This window comes from Bos grunniens, chromosome 6, assembly GCF_055505025.1.
Source record: "Bos grunniens cultivar Pamir isolate PY7600 chromosome 6, Bosgru_T2T1.0, whole genome shotgun sequence".
In the NCBI taxonomy this organism is placed as follows: domain Eukaryota; kingdom Metazoa; phylum Chordata; class Mammalia; order Artiodactyla; family Bovidae; genus Bos; species Bos grunniens.
Genome location: NC_141170.1, coordinates 32,071,429 through 32,099,262, shown reverse-complemented (window position 1 = coordinate 32,099,262; position 27,834 = coordinate 32,071,429). Strand labels below are relative to the sequence as shown.

Sequence of the window (27,834 nt, the reverse complement as noted above, 5' to 3'; positions counted from 1 at the left end):
ACCTAGATGATTAGGAAGGGGGTTATTAGCTAAGCCATTGTCTGAAACCCACTGAATCACCGGTCCTTTTGAACAATGATTGGTCCCCCTTTTCTAATGACGGGACTTTAAAATTTAGGAGAAGCTCCAAGCAGCAGACTTGAAGGATTAAAAAGGACACAAGCCTTCAATGAGTCTAGATTTCTCTTCATAAGTAAAGGAGTGAGGTAAGACATCAAATCTTTGCTTTCATAATTTTATAAACACAAATCAGTCAGTTCTGCAGGACAAACTACCAAGATGACTCTAAATGCTTGTGCAGGACAATCATTTGAACTATAGCAAGAGTTTTTGCATCTGGAGGACAAGAGGTAATATATTTCCACAGATTATACTATAAATCAATATTACAGCTTAGTTTTATAACCTCTTTCTTTGAATTAGAAAATTTTGACTCAGTTGCTTTATTTTAATATATTTTAATGTTATTAAAATTTTACCTAGAAACTTCCTGGTACTGAACTGCTATTGTTAGATCTTTACTGTAGTACTCTTACCACATTAAATAGACAATAAAATTGTTTTCATAATTAAGACCGAGTTCATTGACCTCCGCCATGGACCTAAACAACCATTCCCTACGATGTAGAACAGTACAAGAAATGAGTCCTTCTTGCTCATAAATTCCAACTAGATCATATGCTACTAAATGAGTCATTTAGGGAAAGCTAAAAGGACAAGCAAACAATTTTGGTTTTTTAAAAAAACTGCTCTGAGAAAAAGGATGAATTCTGTTACAGATACTTATAAATGTACTTTTTAATTTTAAATCCTAAGACATAGGTAAATACTGTGGAATTCACCCAACTACACTTCTGATTGAACAATACTGGCTAATTATGTTATCATGATTTTTACATAGACAGTCTTTTTACAGCTAAGTTTCACAATGTATTTTCTAGATATTTCATCTGAAAATGAGAACTCTAATTCTTCTCGGCATACTGGGAGCCACAATGTCAGCCCCCGTGAGTGATTTCGTGATAAAATTGAGATCATTGTGTGAAACCCATAACAAATCCCTCTTTCACTGTTTCTATTTTTTTGTTTGTTTAGCTTATTCCACAGCACCTTATGTCTGCAAGCAACAGCAATGAGGTTAGTTTAAATATTTAAAACAATATCCCCAGTTACAGCAGGACGATAAAAGCCTTCTTGTTGATTTATCCTGCAGTTCTACCCACTAACTGTAGCTAAGTGCATTCCCGATGTTTATGTTTGTTTTGCATATGAGGTTGTTTCTAGAATACTACTTTGCCTCCCTTATTTGATTGCAAATTCTTTAAAGGCAGAAGCAGATTCTTGTATACCTTTTTGCTCTAATAGCACTTAACAGGGTGGATATAGGTGTTTAAGAGCATAAAATGACTGACTATACCACTGGAATGGGGTACAGCTGTGCAATCTCGCACACAGCAGAGGAGAGGTAATTAAATCCTAACCTCTAATCACCATGATTTGGTTCAAGCTTAGTGAGAAAACATCTCACCTCTAACAGGAACTGAGTTGTACAGTATTTGACTGTACAGAATTTGTAGTAAATTTTATTCTAAATAGTTTTAACATGTGTAGTAATCTTGTTTTCATATTATTTTTCCTTTCCTAGTTGCTTCTGAATCTTAATAATGCTCAGCTTCGACCACTACAGCTTCAGGTATCCCTACCCCAATAATTATTTCAAGAATATTTCCTACCGCTCTTTTCCTGTGGCACTTAGTAGGAGAACAAAATGTTTTCTGATTCTATTTCTGAAATCTTAACTTTTAAAGTTACTAATTTTTCACATATGTTTTAATTTCCATTTATTCGAAGGCCAAAGTAAAAGCTGTAATCAAATGAACATTTTCAGGCACAAATGCTCTCAACTATGAGATAGTTAAATTAATCATTTTATGAAAAGTCATACACAGCTAATAGGTAAATATATCTATGTATTGAAACCAGTCTGGCAACTGCCGACTCTGTACCATTTATCCACCTCATTCATATTTGTCATCACAATCATTGGGAATTTACCACTGTTCATGCTATTTGCCTGATTCATAATGTGCCAAGATGCTGTCCTTTTTTATAATGCAGCAATAGAATATGGAAACTGTTTTACATTTGCTTCTTTCTCACTCGGGACTGACTTTTAATTCTTTTCTAAATGAAAGAGAAATGCTTCCTTTCTGTCTCTTGTGTCTTCCCAGGGCCCATTTAATCCATGGATTCCTCCTTTCCCTGGAATTCTACAACAGCAGCAGCAGAACCAAGTTCCAGGACTCTCCCCATTCTCTTTATCAACTCGCGAGTGGTTTGCTGGACTGGTCCCAAATCAGATATTCGTCCCAGGACAGGTCAGTTTTGCCCAAGGAACCCAGGCAGGACAGCTGGACCCCTCACAGCCTCAGACGCCACAGCAGACCCAACGGGGCCCTAAGAATGTAAGTCCAGCCTCGTCTAACTAAAGGAAATATAATGCACATGGTTTGTGAAAATGAATATGAATCAGTTTTGAAATAAGACAAGCGTTTCCTGAGCAAGAATTGCTTCTCTAATGTGTTTCTACCATCACTGGAAGTACTTCCTTGTACTTCTGATTTTTGACATGAAAAATGCCATATAAATCAGCTCTTCCAGGATCACAGTCATGAATTGAAAGTGTGAAAACATATCTTGGACAGGATAATTAGGGAAATTTCATCTTCAATAAAAGGATGATTTGTATTAGTGCTGGTACATATAGTAGATGATCTTTTTTCATCCTAGAAGTCTGCTAATATACATTTTACATTTATACGCTTAGGTCTAAAGAAATCAGCACTGGAATTTTAAAAAGTCAAGCGTAACTTTTTCATAATTCCTTTTTGGCAGGTTATGCCCTCTGTGTTCTTCAAAATGCCTCAAGAGCAAGCACAGGTAAGTGAAAGGAAGGCCACCACTCCTGTACAGAGATGGCTGCATACTCTCTACATTGAACATTTTCTTCTATATTTGTAGCTCTGACTCCTATGGCAGGGCTATAAAGTTCATGCAATGCTATTACTGTCTGGGTACTACCCCTGCTGGGCTCTGCAGCAGTTTGTTAATGTTAGGCTCACTAAACAGCTTTAAAAGAAAGGCAAGCTGGGAGTCTCCAGGACCCCAGAGTTACCAGGACATGGCTGTGTTGGGAGTTATGGAACTCACTAAGCCTTAGGTTGTGTTCTCTTTCCACCAAAAATGCTAGCATTTGATAACAACTCTGGAGAAATACCATAGATTGACTTTGGCCAACCCTAAATTTTGGTTCAGAGAAAGATGCATTAATCTGATGAAATATCATATGATGTAGAGAGAGGTTTTTTTGAGTTATGCTCTAAACATTTCCAGGTTCTTGGATATTTTCAGTTTAACTCCATATTACAGTCAAATTGTGGTGATTTCCATTAAATAGCAGAATCTTTAAAGAAAAGAAAGCAAATTAGTAAAACATTAACATAGAAAACCCTCTCAGTGTTAATATAATAGCCTGCATTCAAAGAAATATGAATATGGATAGATTATATTATTCACCAGAAGAATGTTGACAATTTTGTAAAAAGTTAGACACCTGGCTTTAGTGCAATAATTATGTAATTTTGTCCACTCCTATTATAAAACAAACATTACCTCTAGACATTATCTCATTCTGTTTCATACCAGTTAGAGAATTAGATACCTGACAAGTAGAATTACTTCATTTTAGGATCAAAAAACTAAGTCTTTATGAGATTAAGTTCTCAATTCTAATGAAAATAAATAGCTGAGTCAGAATCTAATTCTCCACCCTTCCTTTAACCACTAAATCAGTGACTCATTGTTATGGCTTTGCATTAGAATCTCTGGTGATAACATTGAAAATTACAGACACCTGGACCCTGCCCACACCTCATGAATCAAAACCCCATGAGGAGATCTTAAATATGACTATCTGTTAAAATGTTCAACTGGTGTTTTTGACTCTTAGTCAGAGTTAAAAGCCACTGGCTGGATGGCATCACTGACTCGATGGACGTGAGTCTCAGTGAACTCCGGGAGTTGGTGATGGACAGGGAGGCCTGGCATGCTGCGATTCATGGGGTCGCAAAGAGTCGGACACGACTGAGCGACTGATCTGATCTGATCTGATACAAAATATATACCTCTTCTCAAACCATAGTTACTGTTTTTCTTAACTCGTTTCCATTAAGCGCTCTTATTAAATAACAGGAGACAAAACTCTATAGGTGTACAATGATCACAATTTTCTATAAACACATATACAGACACACAGACTTAAGTGGAAACCAATACATGATGATGTGAGTGGTAAAACTGCAGGTGCTCCTATTTTTTTCCTCGTCTATTTCTAGATTTTCCAAATATCTTATAATGCACCTGGGTTGTTTCAATAAAATGACAATTACTAAAGGCAATGCATTTCTGAACAATTCATTCATCACGGTAGAGTGTCTAATACCACATCCTGCAGAATGAAGAGTCAAAAAATATATATGGAAAATGCTGCATAGGCTATCTTCTTAGATATTTTCAAAGTAATTTATATATAAAGCTTATATATAAAGTTCCAGGTACCCTTTTAAGAAGTCTGTTATTAGTTGAATTCACCACTTCCTAATGTGTTTGACCAAGCAACCTTAAAATAAAGCCCAGTGTCCTGTGCAATACACATTTTTTCTAAAGGTTGGGAAGGACTGCTTTATGTGTTCTTTTGTTCACAAAATCGCTAAAGACAAATCAGCTTTAAAACAATATTGATAATAGAATTTTTTTAAAGCCTGCACTGATCTGAAGGAAGCTCTTCTGTACTTTTCTATTTACAATAGATGCTTCAGTACTACCCAGTTTACATGTTCCTACCCTGGGAACAGCCTCAACAAACAGTCGCACAGTCACCGCCGCAAAAAAGAGAGCAGCTATTTGAGGAGCAGGTACTACAAGCGTTTGATTTTAATTTAACTAGTTCCATCTAAGGATAAAGAAGAAAAGGTAAATTTTAAAAGAGAATATCTGATTTATACCTAGTGCAAAAACTCAATGGCTTGAACTGATGGTCATCAAAGGATATACTGCTTTCTTTTAACATAACACTAATTTGGAAATATACTCCAAGATTGAATTTTGAAAGAATTGTTGCTGTTGTTTAGTGGCTAAGTCGTGTCCAACTCTTTTGCAACCCCATTGACTGTAACATGCCAGGCTCCTCTGTCCATGGGATTTCCCAAGCAAGAATAGTGGAGTGGGTTGCCATTTCCTTCTCCAAGGGATCTTCCCAACCCAGAGATTGAACCCATGGTTTCCTGCATTAGCAGGCAGATTCTTTACCACTGAGTCATGTGGAAAGCAATGAGATACAATTAAGTAATGTAATACTGAGTTTTGTGGACCTTCAGTAAAATAGTAAACTTTTAATATAAATTTAGATGGCTCATACATAACTAGATTACTTTTAGTTAGAGTGCAAATTAGATTTTTAATTTATCATCACTTAAAACTTATCAAATCAATTACAGAAAACTGAAAATTATGCTTCAAATGACTCGTAGTAGTACTTCCAATTAAGTCATACTAATTTAAAGAGAGAGTTTTAACCTAGAAATCATATGCTGTTAAAAGGATGGTTGGTAATTTAACAATTATTTTTACCACCTAGAACATATAAATTTTCAAAAAAAGTATTAGTACAATATAATATACATATATTTTAATAATTTATCACTGCATTTGACAAAAACCATAAGTGATCTAACACATTTTTTTAAATTCTAACAGATGCCATTCTATACTGAATTTGGATATATTCCACAACAAGTAGAATCTGTAAGTAAATGTATTTTTCATTAAAAAAAGAAAAACTAACTTTTGAAACTACTTGCTAAATAAACTATTAAATCTACCAGTGACCTTTAGTCAGAAACCCACCAGGAACACACCACTAGTTGGACAAAATTGGATTTATCCACTCACTGCAGCAGGGGAGGACACACACCATGAGGAACTGTGGAGGGTCTTAACAGGAAGGGTTGGAATGACTTCTCACAGGGTCTGGTCTTGTGTCAGGTGATTTGGGGGAGAGTTCACATTACTTTTGATTGGGAGTTCTCAAGAACTGGGCTTCCCTGGTGGCTCAGATGGTAAAGAATCTCAAGAACTGGGGGTAGTTCTATGACTGGGTAACTTAACAATTCTTACCTAAAAGGTAAGAATGATGGAGTGAGGCAAAGACCATGATCAGTAAAAAAACAAAAATTCTTCAGATTATCCAGGACCTAAGGATGCCTGATATTTTCATGCCTTGCACAGGGACCTTGCTGTGGGCAAGATTACCAAGTAATTTTTGATTTACCAATTTTTTTGATTGCACTTCATCATGTTCAAAAGTGATCTTGCCTGATATTGGTATTCTGTAGGATTGTTAAGGTACAACAGGAGAACACCAGCGTCCAGCAGAGAATGTCAGGCCAGCTCCTGCAAACACTGCAGCAGAGCTATTGTGTTAGGCCAGTTTCTCAGTGTCAGGAGTTGCTTTTCTCTTTCTCAAAACCAAATTATGATTTTTGTTTTTAAGAAACTAATTGAAGTTGAGAAGGGTAAAACTGCCTTAGGTGCAAGATAAATGTTTTAAGGATTATTAATTTATACCATTTTAAACTTTGCAACTTTTAAGGTTATGCCAGTAGAACAGCAGCAACCAGTCTTTGATCCCTTCCTAGGCACAGCTCCTGAAATTGCTGCAATGGTAAGTTTCCTTACCACACTTTGATAGTTCCTGGAAATCAGCAACTGACAGCCTACAGCTCCTTCCACTATTGTGCATTTTAATGATACTGTTATTATTATTCCATCAACAATTATTACTCCTTCACCCTGTAATCTTTTGCCACACAAGATTCAATTCACTCAGTTCATCAAATATTTACTGAGGAGCTAATACATGCCAGATACTCTCCAGCAGTTCAGTTCAGTTCAGTCGCTCAGTCATGTCCGACTCTTTGCGACCCCATGAATTGCAGCATGTCTGGCCTCCCCATCCATCACCAACTCCCGGAGTTCACTTAGATTCACGTCCATCGAGTCAGTGATGCCATCCAGCCATCTCATCCTCTGTCATCACCTTCTCCTCCTGCCCCCAATCCCTCCCAGCATCAGAGTCTTTTCCAATGAGTCAACTCTTCACATGAGGTGGCCAAAGTACTGGAGTTTCAGCTTTAGTATCATTCCTTCCAAAGAAATCCCAGGGCTGATCTCCAGAATGGACTGGTTGGATCTCCTTGCAGTCCAAGGGACTCTCAAGAGTCTTCTCCAACACCACAGTTCAAAAGCATCAGTTCTTCGGCACTCAGCTTTCTTCACAGTCCAACTCTCACATCCATACATGACCACAGGAAAAACCATAGCCTTGACTAGACGGACCTTTGTTGGCAAAGTAATGTCTCTGCTTTTGAATATGCTATCCAGGTTGGTCATAACTTTCCTTCCAAGGAGTAAGCATCTTTTAATTTCATGGCTGCAGTCACCATCTGCAGTGATTTTGGAGCCCAGGTACACTCATTTAAAGTCAGGTATTAAAAGACATCCGTGTTTGTTGGCATATATGCATACTCTTTCTAAAGGATAGATTTTAGTCTAGAAAACTAATAAAGTATTTACCTCTCAAATAAAATCCTTGCTTTACATCTTAATCCTACTGCTTTATATTCTTCCCAATTTTGACCTTGTGTTTGAACTTGTAGTCACTTTTCTTTCTCACCCTTATAGCCAGCAGAAGTGTCACCATATTTACAAAAAGAAATGATAAATTTTCAGCACACAAATGCAGGAATTTTCATTCCTTCAACTTCACAAAAACCCAGCACAACAATTTTTTTTACTTCTGCTGTGGACCCAATTATTACCACAGAGCTAACAGAAAAGAAGGTAAAGTAATCAAAGATTCTTTTTATGAAAGAAATGGGTCTCTAAATAGAAAGTATAAAAATAAAGTTCATGCTTGATTTATAGGACTTAGTTATGTAAATCATGACAATGTTAAGATACAGTAGAATATATGGTCTTAACCTTGAATAAGAAGACCAATAATTTCTTTCAGATAATCAATCAGAATCTAATTTAATTTTTATTTAATAAAAGCTTCTTATGCATATTTTTTCTCACTAGGCCAAGACTGATAGCCTGAAGGAATCATAAGATGTTGTCCTAATCATTCAGCGTTTAGGGTAGGTATTTGCCAAGACGCATGCCTTTCATTCCATGACATATCCTAAATTAAAAGAAAAAAATTGTAAGAATAACTAAAGGTATATACCAAAATGAAAAAAAAAAAAGTTAGTGCTTATATATTCCTACAAAGCTAACAATAATTATGAGCAATTTTACTAGCAAATTTTTTAGTCAAAATAAATTTTTGAGGATAGTGTCTGTCTACGTCATAAACTTTTCATAAACTCTCAGAACACAAATAGCAAATATACTAGGTCCATGTTACAGACATTCTACAGACAGTAAAAACAAAGTGCTATGCTGTGCTGAGTTGCTCAGCCATGCCCAACACTTTGCAACCCCATGGACTGTAGGCCACCAGGCGCCTCTGTCCATGGGGATTCTCCAGGCAAGAATACTGGAGCAGGTTGCCATGCCCTCCTCCAGGAGATCTTCCCAACCCAGGGATCATATCTGGGTCTCCTATACTGCAAACAAAATCTTTACCATCTGAGCAACCAGTGAAGCTCATATACAAAGTCAGTTCCCCCAAATCACCACTTCACTTTGCAAGCTAAAAGTAATGCTAATACATCTGTGTTAGTTTGGAGTGAAATAAACTCTCAAAGTAATTTTTTTTTAAATGCATAATCACATGGAAATTTAAAATTCCATGATTTTTATATTAACTATTACTTTAATTGACTGCCTGTCCTAATGAGTTTCACTGGCTATGAGGCTAGTGGGTGTTTGATAGAAGGGCAGGTTGGGATGGGTCTAACACGTAAAAACTACACACTAAAAAGCAAATAATTTGGTCTGAGTTGGAAAAGTAAAAGGCAAAGATTTTTAAAATCTGTCCCCTGCTTCCTCTGAGTCTTTTCTGATTTCTCTTTCTATGAAAATGAATACTTAGCATTCCTTAGATTCAAAAAAGTCGATAAAAATACAACCAGAAGTGAATAGTGTGAGCACCTCTTTAGAAGTCTCTTCTATAAGGTGGCATTGTGTGCAATACAAGATAATTCAAGCTTTTTAATCAGAAATACTAAAGGGATTTCAGTATAGTGTGACCTTCTGAACCAATGCAAGAAAATGTAAAGTTTTATTTCTTTTTAAGCAATTTAGAAAATATCTTGGGAATTTTACAGAAAGCAGTCTAATGATATTAAAATGCTCTTTTATTTTATTTTTCAGAAAAAAAAGATGTGGCAGCACCCTGAGTATCATTTTATTTCCTCAATATTAATATTGATTCTTTGAAAACTATGAAATATTTTTGGCTCTTCTCCTGAATTTCTTTTTACTTATAAATAGCATTATACTCTTTAAAGGTCATAAAAGTAATACAATCATTTAATAACCTTAGATTTACAAAATTACATTTCTTTCTAAATATCTTATCATTACATAATCTGGAAAGTAACAACACTAAGAATAGAATATCACTGGATTAATTGTATAAGCGCATTAATAAAGGAAAGCTCTGGAAAAATGGTGGCATCGATGAGAATAAAGATATCCTGTCATTGGATTTACAAGTGTGGTGACTGACACTGATGAACAAAAGTATGTTCTTAGCTTTGACATACCATCTCATTATTCCTCCCAGGTCCATTCAACTAGATTCCTTCTGATGCAATCCCTATTAGAATCAAAATTATTTGGTGGCAGATCCCATTAAGTGCACATTTCCAATATGACACAGATACATGGAGAGATGGCTGCCATCACCAAAAGGATAGGTCCCCAGGAAGATGTATACTGGTTTGGTGAAGCAACATCTTATACAAAATAAGGCATAGATTTTGGATTTCTTCAGATGTGGCTTTCAATCTGACTTTGAACCTTCAGTAAGGCGCTTAACCTGAATCTCAATTTTCTCAAGTATAAAACAGAGGTAACAATATCTACCTTTTCAAAATTTCTAAAAGGACTACATGAAATAACACATGTAAGATACCTGACTCATATGGCTGTCCCTTGAACAACACGAGTTTAAACTGAAATGAAGTGAGAGTCTCTCAGTCATGTTCAACTCTGCAATCGCATGGACTAGAGCCCATGGACTAGGCGCCTCTGTCCATGTGATTTCCCAGGCAAGAATATTGGAGTGGGTTGCTATGCCTTTCTCTAGGGAATCTTCCTGACTCAGGGATCAAATGTGGGTCTCCTGCATTGCAGACAAATTCTTTACCATCTGAGCCACCAGTGAAGCCCCTTAAACTGAGGGGGTACAGTTATATGCAGATTTTTCAATAAATACCTACAACCATACTATATGATCCAAGGTTGGTTGAATCTTTGGATGTGAAACCACAGATACGGTGTTGTTTAGTCGCTAGGTCTTGTCCAACTCTTTGCAATCCCATGGACTGTAACCCACCAGTCTCCTCTGTCCATGGAATTTTCCAGGCAAGAATACTGAAGTGAGTTGCCATTTCCTCTCACAGATCTTCCCAACCCAGGGATAAAACCCACATCTCCTGAGTCTCCTGTACTGCTGGTAGATTCTTTACCACTGAGCCACCTGAGAAGCACCTGGCAATATTAGAAAAGTAAAAGTGAAATTTAGTCACTCAATCCTGTCTGACTCTTTGAGACCCCATGGACTGTAGCCTGCCAGGCTCCTCTGTCCACAGAATTATCCAGGCAAGAATACTGGAGTAGGTTGCCATGCCTTCCTCCAAGGGATCTTCCCAACCCAAAGATCAAACCTGGATCACCTGCATTGCAGGCATATTCTTTACCATCTGAGCCACTAGGGAAGCCAATATTAGGGATTACAATAATAAATGCTTTGAAAATTACACAAGTTATGCAAACGCAATATTAACATACAAAATCATTAAATAAGTTCTACATAAATAAAATAATATAATCATAAACATTGCAATTTCCTTCAAGAATAAATTTTTGATAAAACAATATTAAACTAAGCATGCAAAATTTCTTATTCTACACAATATTAAAAGGATCTTATTAGTTTGGATGGTTTTAAAAATCCAATTTAGTGACTCGGCTTAAAAAATAAATTTCCAAATTTCTGACTGGAGATCCAATTTGTTTCAGGTGGATGTCTTGGCAAAGTATTGCTGAGCAACAACTATGTTTGAAAACAAGAATACTATAGTCAGTACCAATGAAATATCCTACATATGTCAAACTGCATTACAGAAGAGCTTTAAGCTGTCATTTTTGTTAACAGGTTAAGAATACAAGAGGGTACAGTTAATGGAAATATTACTTGGATACATGCAAAGAACTACATTTTATATGTCCATTTAACCCTGTCTTCCTAATCTCCCCATCCCAGGCCAGTGAAAGAAAGGCAAAGCAGAAAGAGCAATTCAATTTTGAACAGATTTGACCAGGAAAACTTTATGTTCAGTTCAGTTCAGTTCAGTTGCTCAGTCGTGTCCGACTCTGTGACCCCATGAATCGCAGCACGCCAGGCCTCCCTGTCCATCACCAACTCCCAGAGTTCACTCAAACTCACGTCCATCAAGTCAGTGATGCCATCCAGCCATCTCATCCTCTGTTGTCCCCTTCTCCTCCTGCCTCCAATCCCTCCCAGCATCAGAGTCTTTTCCAATGAGTCAACTCTTCACATCAGGTGGCCAAAGTACTGGAGTTTCAGCTTTAGCATCATTCCTTCCAAAGAAATCCCAGGGCTGATCTCCTTCAGAATGGACTGGTTGCATCTCCTTGCAGTCCAAGGGACTCTCAAGAGTCTTCTCCAACACCACAGTTCAAAAGCATCAATTCTTCGGTGCTCAGCCTTCTTCACAGTCCAACTCTCACATCCATACATGACCACAGGAAAAACCATAGCCTTGACTAGACGGACCTTTGTTGGCAAAGTAATGTCTCTGCTTTTGAATATGCTAACTTTATGTAGAATATTCTAAATCAGAGTTGCTTATATTTGGTAATTCACACTTTAGCCTCAAAACTTTAGCTACCAACCTTCTTCACTGGGTGATTCCTATCTAAGTGTATTATAACAGCATTAGTTCAAGACTGACATATGGAACTTATGTGTGCTCTCGCTTTAAATACTACACACAAAACAAATCTATCATTATTGTTTAGTCATACTTATAATTATATAGTTTTGTGAGTTTGATTCACATATATACATACACATAAATACACATATAAATAAATGTATGTACCTTGCAACCATCACCCCTATCAAGATGCAGAACATTTCCACCACCTCACCTTCCTTTTCTTTTCTGGTCAATTTGGTTTCCCTGTTCTCATGTTTTTAAAGCTACTATTTTAAAAAAACAAAATATCTATCACCGTGTATTAATTGTGCCTATTCTGGGACTTTATACATATTAAATACCACAATTTTACACTGTGTATTTTTTTGTGGCAGTTTCTTTAACTCAATATAATGCTTTTGTGATCCATTCACATTACTGCTTAAATTATAATGTTACAATAAATGAATATACGACTGTTTATTTTCCTATTGAAGAACATCTGCATTGTTTCTAATTACTGACCATTAGGAATAAAGCTGCTATGAACATTCTGTACAAGTCCTATTGCTAACATACATTTTCATTTCTCTTGAGTAAAAACAACAAAAACCACCAAGCCATAGGTTAAGTTTATTATAAGCAAGTGCTAAGTACTTTCTGGGCTTCCCAGGTGGCTAGTGGTAAAGAACTTACTTGACAAGCAGGAGACAAGATGTCAGTTCGATCCCTGGGCCCGTAAGATATCCTGGAGGAGGGCATGGCAACACACTCCAGTATTCTTCCCTAGAGAATCCCATGGACAGAGGAGCCTGGTGGGCTACAGCCTTTGAGTCACAAGGAGTCAGACATTATGGAAGCAATTTAGCACACATGCATGCAAGTACTTTCCAATGTAGTTATATTTTATACTCTGATCAACAACGAACGTGTCATAAGTCCAGTTCCTCCACCTTCTGGCCAACATTTAGAATTTTTCTTTTAAATCATTTTCAGGAGTTCCTCTTCTACCAAAGTGAAAGTGAAAGTCGCTCAGTTGTGTCCAAGCCACCCCTTGGACTATAGAGTCTGTGGAATTCTCCAGGCCAGAATACTGGCGTGGGTAGCCTTTCCCTTCTCCAAGGGATCTTCCCAACCCAGAGATGGAACCCAGGTCTCCCATATTGCAAGCAGATTCTTTACCAACTGAGCTTCAACATTAACTGTCACCAAGTTTGCCCTCTACCCCCTCTTCTCTCTCTCGGAAATTACTGCATGAACATTTTTATTGTTGTGACTTTAATAAACATATATAAATTATTACTGGCTCCTAAACTTATACCTCAATCTAATATATTAAATAGTTAAGTCTGAGAGTGTGAGTATTAGTCGCTCAGTTGTGTCTGACTCTTTGTGACCCCATGGACCGCACCCCACCAGATTCCTCTGTCCATGGAATTCTCCTGACAAGAATGCTGGAGTGGGTTGCCATTCCCTTCTTGAGGGATCTTCCCAATCCAGGGATCGAACCTTGGTCTCCTGCATTGCAGGCAGATGCTTTACCATCTGAATCACAAGGAAAGCCAGTTAAGTCTGTATCTACTCTGTTACATAATTTGTGGCTTTCATTTGCATTTTCCTAATGACTAATGATGTTTTTCTATCCTTACCAGCAATTTGCATATCTTTATTTTTGAAAGTTACATTTATTTTTATTTATTTTCTTACAATTGAGTTGTAAGAGCTTTTTATGTATTCTGGATAATATACTTGGTCCATCCAAAATTTTACTACAAATACTTTTTCTAGTCTATAGCTTGTTTTTTCATTTTTTAGTGTGCTTTTTGAGGATCAATTTTTTTAAATTTTGGTGCAGTTAATTTGTCAATTTTTTGAAGATTAGTATCTCTTGTCCTAGTAAAGAAATCTTCACCTACTCCAAAGTAATGAATATATTCTCCTTTGTTTTCTTACAGACTTTTTAGTGGTTTCGCTTTTACATTTAAACCTGTAGCCATTGGTTTTTTGTGTAGAGGTTTGTGTGTGTGTGTGTGTGTGTAGAGTGTGAAGATAAATGTCAAGGATAATTCTTTCCATGTTGTTGCTGTTTAGTTGTTAAGTCATGTTGGACTCTTTTGTGACCCATGGACTATAGTGGGCCAGGCTCCTTTGTCCTTGGGATTTTCCAGGCAAGAATAAGGGAGCAAGTTGCCATTTCCTTCTTCAGGGGATCTTCCTGACCCATGGATGAAACCTGTGTTTCCTGCATTGGCAGGCAGATTATCACTTGGCCATCAGGGAAGACCAATTTTTTTCATTGTTGTTCAGTCTCCCAGTCGTGTCTGACTCTTTGCGACCACATGGACTACAGACTCCAGACCTCCCTGCCCCTCATTGTCTTCCGAAGTTTGCCCAAGTTCATGTTCACTGCATGGTGTTAGCATCCAGCCGTCTCATCCTTTGACGCCCTTTTCTCCTTCTGCCCTCAATCTTTCCCAGCATCAGGGACTTTTCTAGTTAAGTTGGCTGTTCACATCAAGTGACCCAAATACTGGAGCTTTAGATTCAGCATCAGTCCTTCCAATGAGAATTCAGGGCTGATTTCCCTTAAGATTGACTGGTTTGATCTTTTCTGTCCAAGAGACTTTCAGGAGTCTTCTCCAGCACCACAGTTCAGAGGCATAAATTCTTTGGTGTCCTGCCTTTTTCACAGTCCAGCTCTCACAAACATACATGACTACTGGGCCCTCAGGGAAGCCCATGTTTTTCCATAAAGACACCTAATTATTGCTCCAGAACCATTTCTGTAAAAGTTTATCCTTTCCTCACTGAACTGTCTTCATATCTTTATTGAAAATCTATTGAATTTTTGTGTCTGCATCTATTTTTGAACTACTTTATTCCATTTAATTGCTTTTCTGTCTTTGCATCAATATTACACAGTTTTTATTACTATAAATTAATGTCTTTCACATTTCCATATAAGTTTCAGAGTCACTTTGTCAGTTTCTACCCTACTGAGTTTTAACAGGATAGTTTTGAATCTCTAGATCCATCAGGAAAGGCTTGGCATCTCAATCATATTGAGTATTCAAATTCATGAACATGACGTATACTTATTCAGGTCATTTTATATGTATCTTTGAAATGTTTTGTGGTTCTCAGTGTAGAGGTCTTACAATGTTTGTTAATTATTTTTCTAAATATTTTATGTGTTTAATTTTATTTTCTATGTTTAGCATATATAAATGCAGTTGATTTTTGAACACTGAGCTTATACCCTGTGTATACACTGAGCTTTGTAGGTTCCATATTATTTTTCATCTTAAAAGAGAGGGGTTTTCTTGAAATAAAAACAATTCTCTTGTTTCCATTACTCCATACATTTTTAATTCTTTTTCTTACCTTGCTACACTGACAAGTATATATGATGCAATGTTGATTAGAAGGAATAAAAGTGGATATACTTGCATTGTTCCTGATATTAGGAGAAGAGTATTCATTATTTCACAATTAAGTACGATGTCAGCTGTTCATTTTCCATAAATTACCTTTACAGATTGCAAAACTTCCCTTTTACACCTAGTTTGTTGAGAATTTTTATTATGAATGAGTGTTGACTTTTGTTAAATGATTTAATAAAATAAAATATGGATATTCTCTTTGATTTGGTTAATGTAGTAAATTACATTGTTTCACTTTTCAATGTTCAATCCAACTTTCACTCCTGGGGGAAAAACATGCTAATTTGTTATAATGTGGTGTGTTTTTAAACTATTGCTATATTATATTCACTAATTATTCCATGAATGATTTTTGCATCTGTGTTTGTGAACACTATTAGACAGTGACTTGCTTTTCTTATAATGTTCCCAGCAGTTTTTATATTGGACTTTTGCTGGTTTCATAAAATGCATTGGGAAATGTCTGCTCCTCTCTATTTTAAGAGTTTTTGTGTATTTTGGTATTATTTTGTCTTTAAATGTTTGATAGACCTCACCGGTGAAGCTATTAGAGACTAGAGCACTCTTTGGGGAGTATTTTTCATTACAGTTCAGTTACTATATTAAATGTAGGATTGTGTCAATGTTCAGTTTCTTATGTGGTTTGCAAAGTTTGTCTTTCAGAAAACTTGTCCATTTTCCTAAGTTGTCAAATTAATAGGCATGAAAATGTTTATCATGCAATCTTATATTCCTTTGAATGTCTATCAAATCTGTACTTAAGGTCTCTCTGTAACCTCTACTTTCCTCCCCTTTTTTCTTTATTAATCTGGTTGGAGTTCATCAATTCTATATTAAAACTTAAAAAAAAAAACCAAGTTTTGGCTTCACTGAATGTTTTGTTTGTTAATTTTTTTTATTTATTTAATTGATTTACATCTTTTCTTATTTTCTTTATTCTATTTGCTTCTTAAGGCAAATATTTGTAACAGGGGTCAGCTAACATTTTTTTTTTAAAGGGCCAGATAGTATTTTTGGCTTTGTGGTCCATATAGTCTGTTGCAACTACCAAACTTACAGTTTGTAGAATGAAAGCAAACATAGATGATATGTCAAAGAATGGGTATGGATGTTTTCCAATAAAACTTTATTTATTAATAACAAACATGGGCCATCTTTGACCCTCAGTCTGCAATTTGCCAACCCTTGGCTTAGATCATTGATTCAAGAATTACTTCTATTTTTATATAAGCATTTTAAAGCAAATAAAAATTTTCTAATAGTTCTTTTCTTTAACTCATGGATTAGTGAGAAATATGATAATAAACATTTGGGAATTTTCAACATGTTATTGCTATTGATTTTTAATTAAACTCATTGAAATCATATTCTATATCATAAGAGAGCATATTCTAGTGCCATTTTACTCCTTTGAAAGTTATTGATACTAAACTATGGCTCAGATTTTTGATCGGTCTTGGTTATATTTCCTGTACATTTAAAAAACAAGTTGCTGGTCTCCATGTTCTACAAATATCCATTAGATTAACTTGATGTGTCATTCAAATTTTCCCATTGTTGATTCATTTATTCTCCTCTACTTCTGTCAATTTTTGCTTCACATATTATGAAGCTCTGATTTTAGGTACACTTTTGGAACTCATATGGTTTTGAGAAATTGATCTTTTAATCATTGACATGACCCTACTTTATCTCCAATAATATGCCTTGTTTTGAACCTTAGTTTGTCAAATATTAGGGGATTCCTTAGTGGCTCAGAGGCTAAACAATCTGCCTCAATGCAGGAGACTTGGGTTCAATCCCTGGAGAAGGGAATGGCAACCCACTCTGGTGTCCTTGCCTGGAGAATTCCATAGACAGAGGAGCCTGGTGGACCCACAAAGAGTCGAGCATGACTGAGCAACTAATAACTTGTCTAATATAAATGGAGATGTGTAAGCTTCTTCTGATTAGTATTTATGTGATACATCTTTCCTATCATTTTCTATGAGTTTGTCTTTACATTTAAAGTGTTTTATAAGCAGCATATAGTTGGTTCTTGATATTTTAATCTAATCTCAACATTTGTCTCTTAATTGAAATATTTAGTCTATTTAAATTTGGTATAATTATTGATTGAGTTTAAGTCTACCCACATGCTTTTTTGTTCTCTATTTGTCATCTGTGTTTTTTGTTTCCCACTTTCTATTTTTAATTAAACCTATATAACTATTCTTCCTTTCTATCTTCTTTATATGCTACTTAGCTAATAGATATGTATCATTTAGTGTTTCTGTGAATATTATACTATATAACCTTAGCTTATCATTGTCTACAAAGACTTAATATCCTACATCTTTACACATAAAAAATTATTTTATGATAATACAAATACCATTTATACCCCCACTGTCTTTTGAGCTAATGTTTTTGTACAAATTTTTTCTATACATATCTACTAATTTTTTAAGACTTTAAAGAAAAAATATGCTTATACATACTGACGTACTTACCAAATTCAGTGCTTTTCCTTATTCCCCGTAAGTATGGATTTTTATTTGATATAATTTCACTTCAACCTCAAGAACACTTTTTAAAGTTTGCTTAGCTTGTATCTTAATATTGTTAATTTCTTCCACTTTTATTGCTTCTAAAATGCTTTTATTTTGCCCACATTTTTTATAGAATTTTATAGAATTATAGAATTCTTAACTTACAGATCTATTTGCTTTTACACTTTGAAGATGTTGTTACATTATCTGGCCTCCATTGGTTCAGATGAAAAATCAACCATAGGTCATATTTTGTTTTGCTTTTGCTGTTTATCCAAATTTTTTTTTAATTTAAACTATAGGCCCAGTCAGATATTCTGATAAGACATTTACTTTTCCTCAAAAGAAAGGAAATGCTTCCTTGGCACTGTTAATAATCGTATACATATCCATCTTTTTTTAAGGGTTAAAAATCACACTAAGTAACTGACATATAAAATTAAACCTTTGTAACACAAAAAGACTTTATTTTCTTGGGTTCAAAAATCACTGCAGATGGTGACTGCAGCCATGAAATTAAAAGATGCTTACTCCTTGGTAGGAAAGTTATAACCAACCTAGATAGCATATTCAAAAGCAGAGACATTACTTTGCCAGCAAAGGTCCATCTAGTCAAGGCTATGGTTTTTCCAATGGTCGTATGGATGTGAGAGTTGGACCATAAAGAAAGCTGAGCACCAAAGAATTGATGCTTTTTTTTTTTTAATTTTTTAACGTAACAATAATGTAGTGGTTTTGCCATATATCAAAATGAATCCGCCATAGGTATACATGTGGAACTGATGCTTTTTAACTGTGGTGTTGTAGAAGACTCTTGAGAATTCCTTGGACTGTAAGGAGATCAAACCAGTCAATCCTAAAGGAAATCAGCCTTGAATATTTGTTGGAAGGATTAATGCTGAAGCTGAAACTTCAATATTTTGGCCACCTGCTGTGAAGAACTTACTCATTAGAAAAGATCCTGATGCTGGGAAAAAATGAAAGCAGGAGGAGAAGGAGATGATAGAGTATGAGATTGTTGTATGGGATCACAGACTCAAAGGACATGAGTTTGAGCAAGCTCCAGGAGTTGTTGATCCACAGGGAGGCCTGGCGTGCTGCAGTCCATGGGGTTGCAGAGAGTTAGACATAACTGTGCAACTGAACTGAACTGAACACAGAAAGAAACCACTTCCAGATTTGGTATATAACCACCAGTCATACTGATGTTTTCCCATATGAAATGCATGCTTTTTCTTGATCTACTTTTGAGACTTCCTCTGTATCTTTGGTATTAGCTAATTGACTATAATAGACAATTTGGAAAACTCAGCAGTGGTCACAGGACTGGAAGACATCAGTTTTCATTCCAATCCCAAAGAAGGACAGTGCCATAAAACATTCAAACTACTGTGCAATTGCACTCATTTCACATGCTAGCAAGGCAATGCTCAAAATCCTTCAAGTTAGGTTTCAACAGCACATGAATCAAGAACTTCCAGATGTACAATCTGGATTTAGAAAAGGCTGAGGAACCAGAGATCAAACTGTCAACATCTGTTGGATCATAGAGAAAGCAAGGGAATTCCAGAAAAACATCTACCTCTGCTTCATTGACTATACTAAACTCTTTGTGTGAGTCACAACAAATTTGGAAAGTTCTTAAAGACATGGGAATACCACACCACCTGATCTGCCTCCTGAGAAACCTATATGCAGGTCAAAAAACAACAGTTAGAAATAGACGTGAAACAACAGACTGGTTCAAAATTGGGAAAGGAGTACTTCAAGGCTGTATATTGTCACCCTGCTTATTTAACGTATATGCAGAGTACATCATACAAAATGCCAAGCTGGATGAATCACAAGCTGTTACAAAGATTGCCAGGAGAAATATCAACACTTTCAGATATAATCGAAGAGAAACTAAAGAGCCTCTTGATGAATATGAAAGAGGAGAGTGAAAAAGCTGGCTTAAAACTCAGCATTCAAAAGACTAAGATCATGGCATCTGGTCCCATCACTTCATGGCAGATAGATGAGGAAAAATGAAAACCGTGGCAGATTTTTATTTTGGGGGGCTCCAAAATCACTGCAGACAGTGACTGCAGCCCTAAAATTAAAAGATACTTGTTCCTTGGAAGAAAAGCTATGACAAACCTAGAGAGCATATTAAAAAGTAGAGACATCACTTTGCTGACAAAGGTCCATATAGTCAAAGCCAGTTTTTCCAGGAGTCATGTACGGATGTGAGATTTGGATCATAAAGAAGGCTGAGTGTCGAAGAATTGATACTTTCAAATTGTGGTGCTGGAGAAGACTCTTGAGAGTCCCTTGGACAGCAAGGAGTTCAAACCAGTCAATCTCTAAAGGAAATCAACCCTAAATATTCATTGGAAGGACTGATACTGAAGCTCCAATACTTGGGCCACATGATTCCTCCTGAGCCAAATCACTGGAAAAGACCTTGATGCTGGGAAAGATTGAAGGCAGGAGGAGAAGGAAGCTACTGAGAATGAGATGGTTGGATGGCATCACTGAATCAAGGGACATGAGTTTGAGCAAACTCTGGGAGACAGTGAAGAAGAGAGAAGTCTGGTGTGCTGGCATCCATGGGTCATAAAGAGTCAGACAAGACTTAGTGACTGAACAACAAATAATAGACAAAGTGTGTCTTTGTCTATTATTATTATAATTAATTATCTTCATATTAATACAACTTGTGCTTTGAATTTCCTGCATTTAGAATTGGCTTTTGACTAAATTTGGGGGGAAATTTTTCCAATATTTTTGACTATATTTCTATTCCATTTTCTCTATTTTCTCATTCTAGAATTCATGTTAGATTGTGTGATATTATCCCTCAGGTTATTGAAACTTTTTAAATTTTTTTTTCTGAGAAATTCAATTTTGAAAATTTCTATTGACCTTCTTTGGATTCACTGTTCTTTTCTTCAGCTATATCCAATCTGCTTCTACTATCATTCTCTTCCAATGAAATTTTAATTTCAGGATTTTAAATTTTTAAGTTCTGGGATTTCCATCTGAGTTTCAACAATTTTCTTATCTTTCCAAGTAATTTCTAACATTTTACTCAGTATATTGATTATATTTCTATAAGTCCTTCAGCTTGTTTAAATCTACTTATTTTAAAATTCTTATCTGTTCATTTCAATAGATGTGGGTCTGTTTCTATTGACTGATTTCACTTTTGAGTATAGGCAACTTTCCCTTGTATGCTGGCTAGTTTTGTGTGTCAACTTGCAGCAGAGTATCTAGATTTAAACCTTTTTTTCTGAGTGTATCTGTGAAAGATTTTCTGAATGAGATTAGCATTTGACTTGGCAGACTCAGGAGAGTAGATCGCCCTGTCCAAAGTATGTGGGCTGTATCAAATCCACTGACAGTTGAATAGAACTAAAAGCAGAGAAAGGATACTTTGTGGCTAAAATTTCTCTTGTTCAAATTAAAATGCATTATTTTTGAATATATAGTTATTATTTAAGGTGTATACATCTAAAAGACTATCTTATATATTGTAGTCTTTTGGCCAAAAAAGTTGGCATGTAACCCCTTTTGATATAAAAATAAATTTTAAAATAACAGATTATATAACTTTAAAAAATCTCTACAGTCTCCTTATGATTCACTATTCATATCACTCCTATTGTGGTTAGGATCTGACTAATTCTGTATTCCAGTTACATAGTTTTCTACATTTATGATCTTAGATATTTAACTTCTAAACCACCTTTTCCTCATCTGTAAAATATAAATAATTGTATAACTTACCCCATAGGGCTATGGTGAATATATACAATATATTTCATGCAAAGCATTGTCAGCTTCCAGGACATGTTCTTTTTGACAATGTTTATAATGAATAATGCAGAGCTAACAGAACGTTTCCTAATTATGTGGGTCCTTAAGGATTTTGTATAATTAAAATCTTTACCAAAGTCAGAAAACAAGTTTTTTGTAAGAAACATTTTGATAATTCAACAATAAAAATAAAGGGGAAAAACTTGAAACTCTGAACCATGAACATGGAAAAGATCAGATATGTATTTGAAGAAGACTCACAGTTTAAGACTTGACTGTAACACACTGCCCTATAGAAAACATCATTTTTTAAAATTTAAATTGTTAAAGCTATGAGACAAACAGGAAAAAATATTGTCTTTGTTATTTTAATGCTGAATAAAAGGTTATAAAAGATTAAGAGACTTATCCAAGTTAAGTGGAGGAGCGTAATTCAGATCCTGGATGCAGGACTCTGCAAGCCAGTCTTAATCCTCTACATGTGTATCACCATCAGCATAACATGTCTACTCAGTAGGAACCACAGGAAGTGCTACACTGATGTGTAACACAGACCAGGTAGTGATACTATAAACTATGTCTTATCAAAATATTCAGGTTCTATTTAAACAGCTTAGGAAAAAATGTATAGACTTCCCAGATGGCTCAGTGGTAAAGAATTCGCCTGCCAATGCAGAAGATGCAGGTTTGCTCCTTGGGTTGGGAAGATCACTTAGAGAAGGAAATGGCAACCCACGCCAGTATTCTTGCCTGGAAATTTTTATGGGCAGAGGAGCCTGGCAGGCCACAGTCCATGAGGTCCCAAAGATTTGGACAGGACTGCGCAACTAAGCATGCACACATGCAAACAGTTTAGAAAAATAGGTAATAGTGCATAGAAGGAAGTCACTGCTTTTTTTTTAAGGTTTTGTATTTAACCACTACTTGCTTGAGTTTGAGAAAAGGAATTATTTATTTTATAGAGGGAAAGGGAAATTTGGGGATAGGCCCATAAGCTGTTTGTATATGTCATGTACAGCACGCTGTTTGCAACATATATCAAATATGGTAATTTTCATGATTTGATCCATATAAAAATAAATTATTAATAGAACTTGGTATAAAATTAAAATTATCTTGATAAAATTATGTCTCATGAATATAGTGCAAAGTTAATAAATACAGATTTACAGCAATTGGCCTCTGGGCTTCAAGCAGTGGCATAAATGATAAAGAGCACAAGGAAATAGCTAAAGCAATTTCTGAAAAAGCTAACTTGTTCACTCAATAAGTATTTATTAAACATCCACTGGATGCTGCTGTAAGCCAGGCCCATTTCAAGGAACAGCATGGTAGACATGTGGACATCTGGCCATGACTGTGGCACTTGCCAGTACTGATTCTGGGCCTAAGAACTCTAGGACCACTGTGTTTTTTAACAGCTGGGAGTCAGGTGTGCCATGATGACTGGGGGATTGACAACCACTCAGATTCTACAACATTGATACATAGGGTTCTAATTCTTTTGCAGAAATCCACAGTCACTACAGTCACTTCTAGTTGGATATGTAGCATTCATAGAGGTTTGAAGAGAATTCAGATTTGTCTGTATCCATTCTCTTAGATGGAAGACATCCAAGACTTTTTAAAATAATATTCCTCCTTAGCATTGACATGTATGCAAGTTTATTAACTTCATTAGGTGATTTCTCATGGTTTTCAATTCACACAAAAAAAGGTGATAATGCCTAAAGAAAGCGTTATGTGTATATACTACCAATACTATGTATAAAACAGATAACTAGTGAGAACATACTGTTTAACACAGGGAACTCTACTTAATGCATGATGGTGACCAAAATGGGAAGGAAGTCCAAAAGGGAGAGGACATATGTATATGTAAAGCTGATTCATTTTACTGTATAGTCGAAACTTAACACAACATTGTAAAGCAACTACACTCCAATAAAAATTAATTTTTAAAAAAGGCATATGTACTAAATTTCTACAAAATATTTCTAACATATATCAACTTTGTATATAAGATGTGGAATATAAGATGTAGAACAAAATATTTCTGCTCTCTTATTGAAGTAGTAGTGAGTTAATCCTCTAAGACTTCCCATAGTGTGGCTTACAATGTGCATTTCCTTACCACTAGTTCTAATCCTTTGAAGAGAATAAACCTATGGGATTTACTTTTTTATTAATTACTAACTAAACCTGTTCTGGTAGGAATTTTCATCTCTATTTAACACCCGGTCTGAAAGTATTATAACTGAAAGGGTACAGAGAGGTCATCTAGGAAGTTCCATTGGCTGCACAAAAGTCCCTTCTGCTATACCTCAGCCTGTGGTCATTCAATGTTTCCTTGAATATCTGTAGAGATAGGTGTCTTTTAACTTTAAAAATTTTTCTTATAGATTATTTTTAATATCTTGATATATTAATGTTTTGTTTCTGCCCTCTGAGTTCCCATGATAAAACTAAACTTTCATATGATAAGACTGTTCAGCTTCTGAAGCCCACTCCATGGGCAAACTTTCTGGTCAGCCTCCTTTGTGTTACCCGACAAAGGTCCATCTAGTCAAAGCTATGGTTTTCCAGTAGTCATGTATGGATGTGAGAGTTGGACCATAAGGAAAGCTGAGCGCTGAAGAATTGATGCTTTTCAACTGTGGTGTTGGAGAAGACCCTGGAGGTCCCTTGAACTGCAAGATCAAACCAGTCAATCCTAAAGGAAATCAGTCCTGAATGTTCATTGGAAGGACTGACACTAAAGCTGAAGCTCTAATACTTTGGCCACCTGATGCAAAGAACTGACTCGTTAGCAAAGACCCTGATGCTAGGAAAGGTTGAAGGCAGGAGGATAAGGGGATGACAGAGGATGAGATGATTGGATGGGATCACAGACTCGATGGACATGAGTTTGAGCAAGCTCCAGTAGTTGGTGATGGACAGGGTAATCTGGTGTGCTGCAGCCCATGGGATCACAAAGAGTCGGACATGACTGAGTGACTGAACTGAACTGCATTACCCTTGCCCTTTGAAAGACAGCCATGTGCTGCAGACTTTGCAGAGAGTATTCTTGTATTTTTGTTCTGTAAAGCAAGAGTGTTTTCTGTGTATTAAATTCTAGACATTTGAATTAAGATTATCACAAGAAAAGAATAGCAGTCTTTATTCCCTGAATTCAGGCAGAATTATAGCTTATTTGTCCTTGGAGGGATATTGTATGGTGAGTAAAATTAGATCACCAATGAAAAAGAATACTTGCTTCCTGATACTGCTCAATTTCAAAATTTCCTATTTATTTTCAGATTTAACTAACATATTAAGCCCTTGCAATGCTTAATTTCTCAGTTCTCTCTGACTCTTTGCAGCCCTTTGGACTGTAGCCTGCCAAACTCCTCTGTCCTCTGGATTTTTCAGGCAAGAACACCAGAAATCAAAGTCGTTCAGTCGTGTCCTACTTTTTGCCACCCCGTGGACTATAGAGTCTACGGGATTCTCTAGGCCAGAATACCAGAGTGGGTAGCCTTTCCCTTTTCCAGGGGGTCTTCCCAATTCAGGGATCGAACCCAGGGCTCCTGCAGCAGGCAGATTCTTTACCAACTGAGCCACAAAGGAAGCTCAAGAATAGTGGAGTCGGTAGCCTATCCCTTTTCCAGCAGATCAGTTACCATTTCCTACTCCAGGGGAGTCGTCCCAACCCAGGGATTGAATCTGTGTCTCCTACATTGCAGGCAGATTCTTTATCCACTGAGTCATCAGGGAACTAACTGCCAGGCTCCTCTCTCCATGAAATTCTCCAAGCAAGAATACTGGAGTGGATTGTCATTTCTTCCTCCAAAGGATCTTCCAGACCCAGGGTTCAAACCTGCTTGCATCTCTTGCATTGGCAGGTGGATTCTTTATGGTCTGAGCCACCAGGGAAGCCCATTAAGCATTTATCTGATTTTAATTACTATGTAAGGTGCTTCCATACGTTATTTAGTCACTAAGTTGTGTCTGACTCTTTGCAACCCCGTGGACTGTAACCCACCAGGCTTCTCTGTCTATGGGATTTCCCAGGCATGAATACTGGGGTGGGTTGTTATTTCCCCCTCTAGGGGACCTTCCCAACCCAGGGATTGAACCCACGTATCCTGCACTGGCAGGAAGATTCTTTACTGCTGAGCCACCAGGGAAGCCCAAAGTGCTTGTATATACCTTTATATTAGCCAAGAAACTCAATCCTCTGAGAAACCCTGAGGATGTATGGCAGGAAAAGATCAGATTTACTCAAAACTTCAGCTCTGACACTGATAAAACATCATTTATGAAATCAGACTGATGCTGAATGTTTTTATACATTTCATTTCACTTAATTCCCAATTCCAGAGATAATTATCTTTACTTTAAAAATAAGAAAACTGAGACTCAGAGTATGACTTTCCCACTCATAGCCAACAAAGAAAATCTAAAAATATAAACACCAGTCTCAAATCTAGAGCTCTTCCTACTTCATGTAGCTTGCTAGTAGTGATGGCTGATAACTTCATTTTTTCTGCTACCTTGTAGTAGCTAGAATTTCAATAGTAGAATAATCACAGCTTTCTAAAACTTGCTGGTTTGATTAGGGCAACTTGTGGCCCTACACAAATGGAAATCAAAAGTTAGGACACCAAAATTTACTAATTAGAACGGCAAATATCTCATTATCTTGCTTATATGTGAAATTTAAAAACAAATGAAAACAGGGTTATAAGGAGTTGGAGCCTAGAGGAAATGGGTGATGGTAGTCAAAGTATAGAAACTTCCAGTCATAAGATGAATAAGTTCTAGGGATCTGACCTACACCATGGTGACTATACTTAACAATACTGTATAGTATATTTGAAAGTTGATGCGAGAGTTATATCTTAAGTGTTCCCACAACACATTCACACACTTAAACACACAAAGCTAACCATGTAAGGTAATGGATGTGTTAACTAAACATGTTATGGTAATCATTTCATATATACTATTACATTGTATACCTTAAATTTACCCTATGTAATATGTCAACTATGTCTCAACAAACCTGGAAAAATATTATATATTTAAGAATATTTATTAGTGAAATTATTAGTTTTTAAAACCCTGTTTCAGTATGTATGTGTATAGTCAGTTATGACACAGTATGAATTTTATCCTATAATTGCATTTTAAAAGGTTTAAAAGACACTTTGGAAAAATATGATGAAGATGGGTTGGAGAGAGGAGAATAATGGAGACAGAGAATCAAATTAAGAGGCTATAGTAACAATCCAAAAGAAAATGAAGGACTGAAACAAGGAAATGGCCATGAGAATGGAAAAGACTGAGTCTGTGAATACACAGCAAGGAAACGCTTAATCACTGTTAGACGCCAGAGAAGAGGGACAAGGCAAAGACAGAGTGAGTCTTGGAGTTCTGGTATGGATGGAAGGTTGACAAACATCAGCTGAGGAAGCAAGTGAACGTGAGGAGAGGTTGGGAAGTAAAAGCAATAAGTTCAGTTTGAATTATACTCATCAAACATCTGAATGGAATATGCAGTTAGACTTCAAGATAAAGACATAGGTTAGGGAGTCAGAAGTCAACTATATTATGCAGAGCACATGTAGATTAAATACATAAAAGGTCACGCACAATGCACTGAAGAAAAAGAATCCACAAAGACTGAAGGTTGCTATCAAAAAAAATTGAAAAAGAACAAGAGAAAGTGGTTTTAGGAAACCCAGGGAAAAAAAAAAACAGTTTTCTGAGTGGAATAGTCATCATAATTAAATACCCCCAAATGTCTATAACTTAAGGACAGAAAAGCAGTCATTGTCA

At 36.2% G+C, this 27,834-nt stretch overlaps 1 protein-coding gene across 1 annotated transcript in view; it reads left to right on the top strand.

The window, feature by feature from the left end:
• The first annotated feature begins 860 nt into the window (after positions 1–860).
• The window catches only part of LOC147370525 (odontogenic ameloblast-associated protein), a 36,108-nt gene continuing 9,134 nt past the window's right edge, over positions 861–27,834 (top strand). Inside the window, exons 1-9 of the mRNA XM_086407323.1 lie at positions 861–1,007; positions 1,096–1,137; positions 1,646–1,693; positions 2,232–2,465; positions 2,896–2,940; positions 4,869–4,973; positions 5,815–5,862; positions 6,710–6,781; positions 7,801–7,959. Coding sequence (XP_086263449.1) covers positions 957–1,007; positions 1,096–1,137; positions 1,646–1,693; positions 2,232–2,465; positions 2,896–2,940; positions 4,869–4,973; positions 5,815–5,862; positions 6,710–6,781; positions 7,801–7,959 — 804 coding nt within the window. The 5' untranslated portion in view covers positions 861–956. The remainder of the gene's footprint in view (positions 1,008–1,095; positions 1,138–1,645; positions 1,694–2,231; positions 2,466–2,895; positions 2,941–4,868; positions 4,974–5,814; positions 5,863–6,709; positions 6,782–7,800; positions 7,960–27,834) is intronic.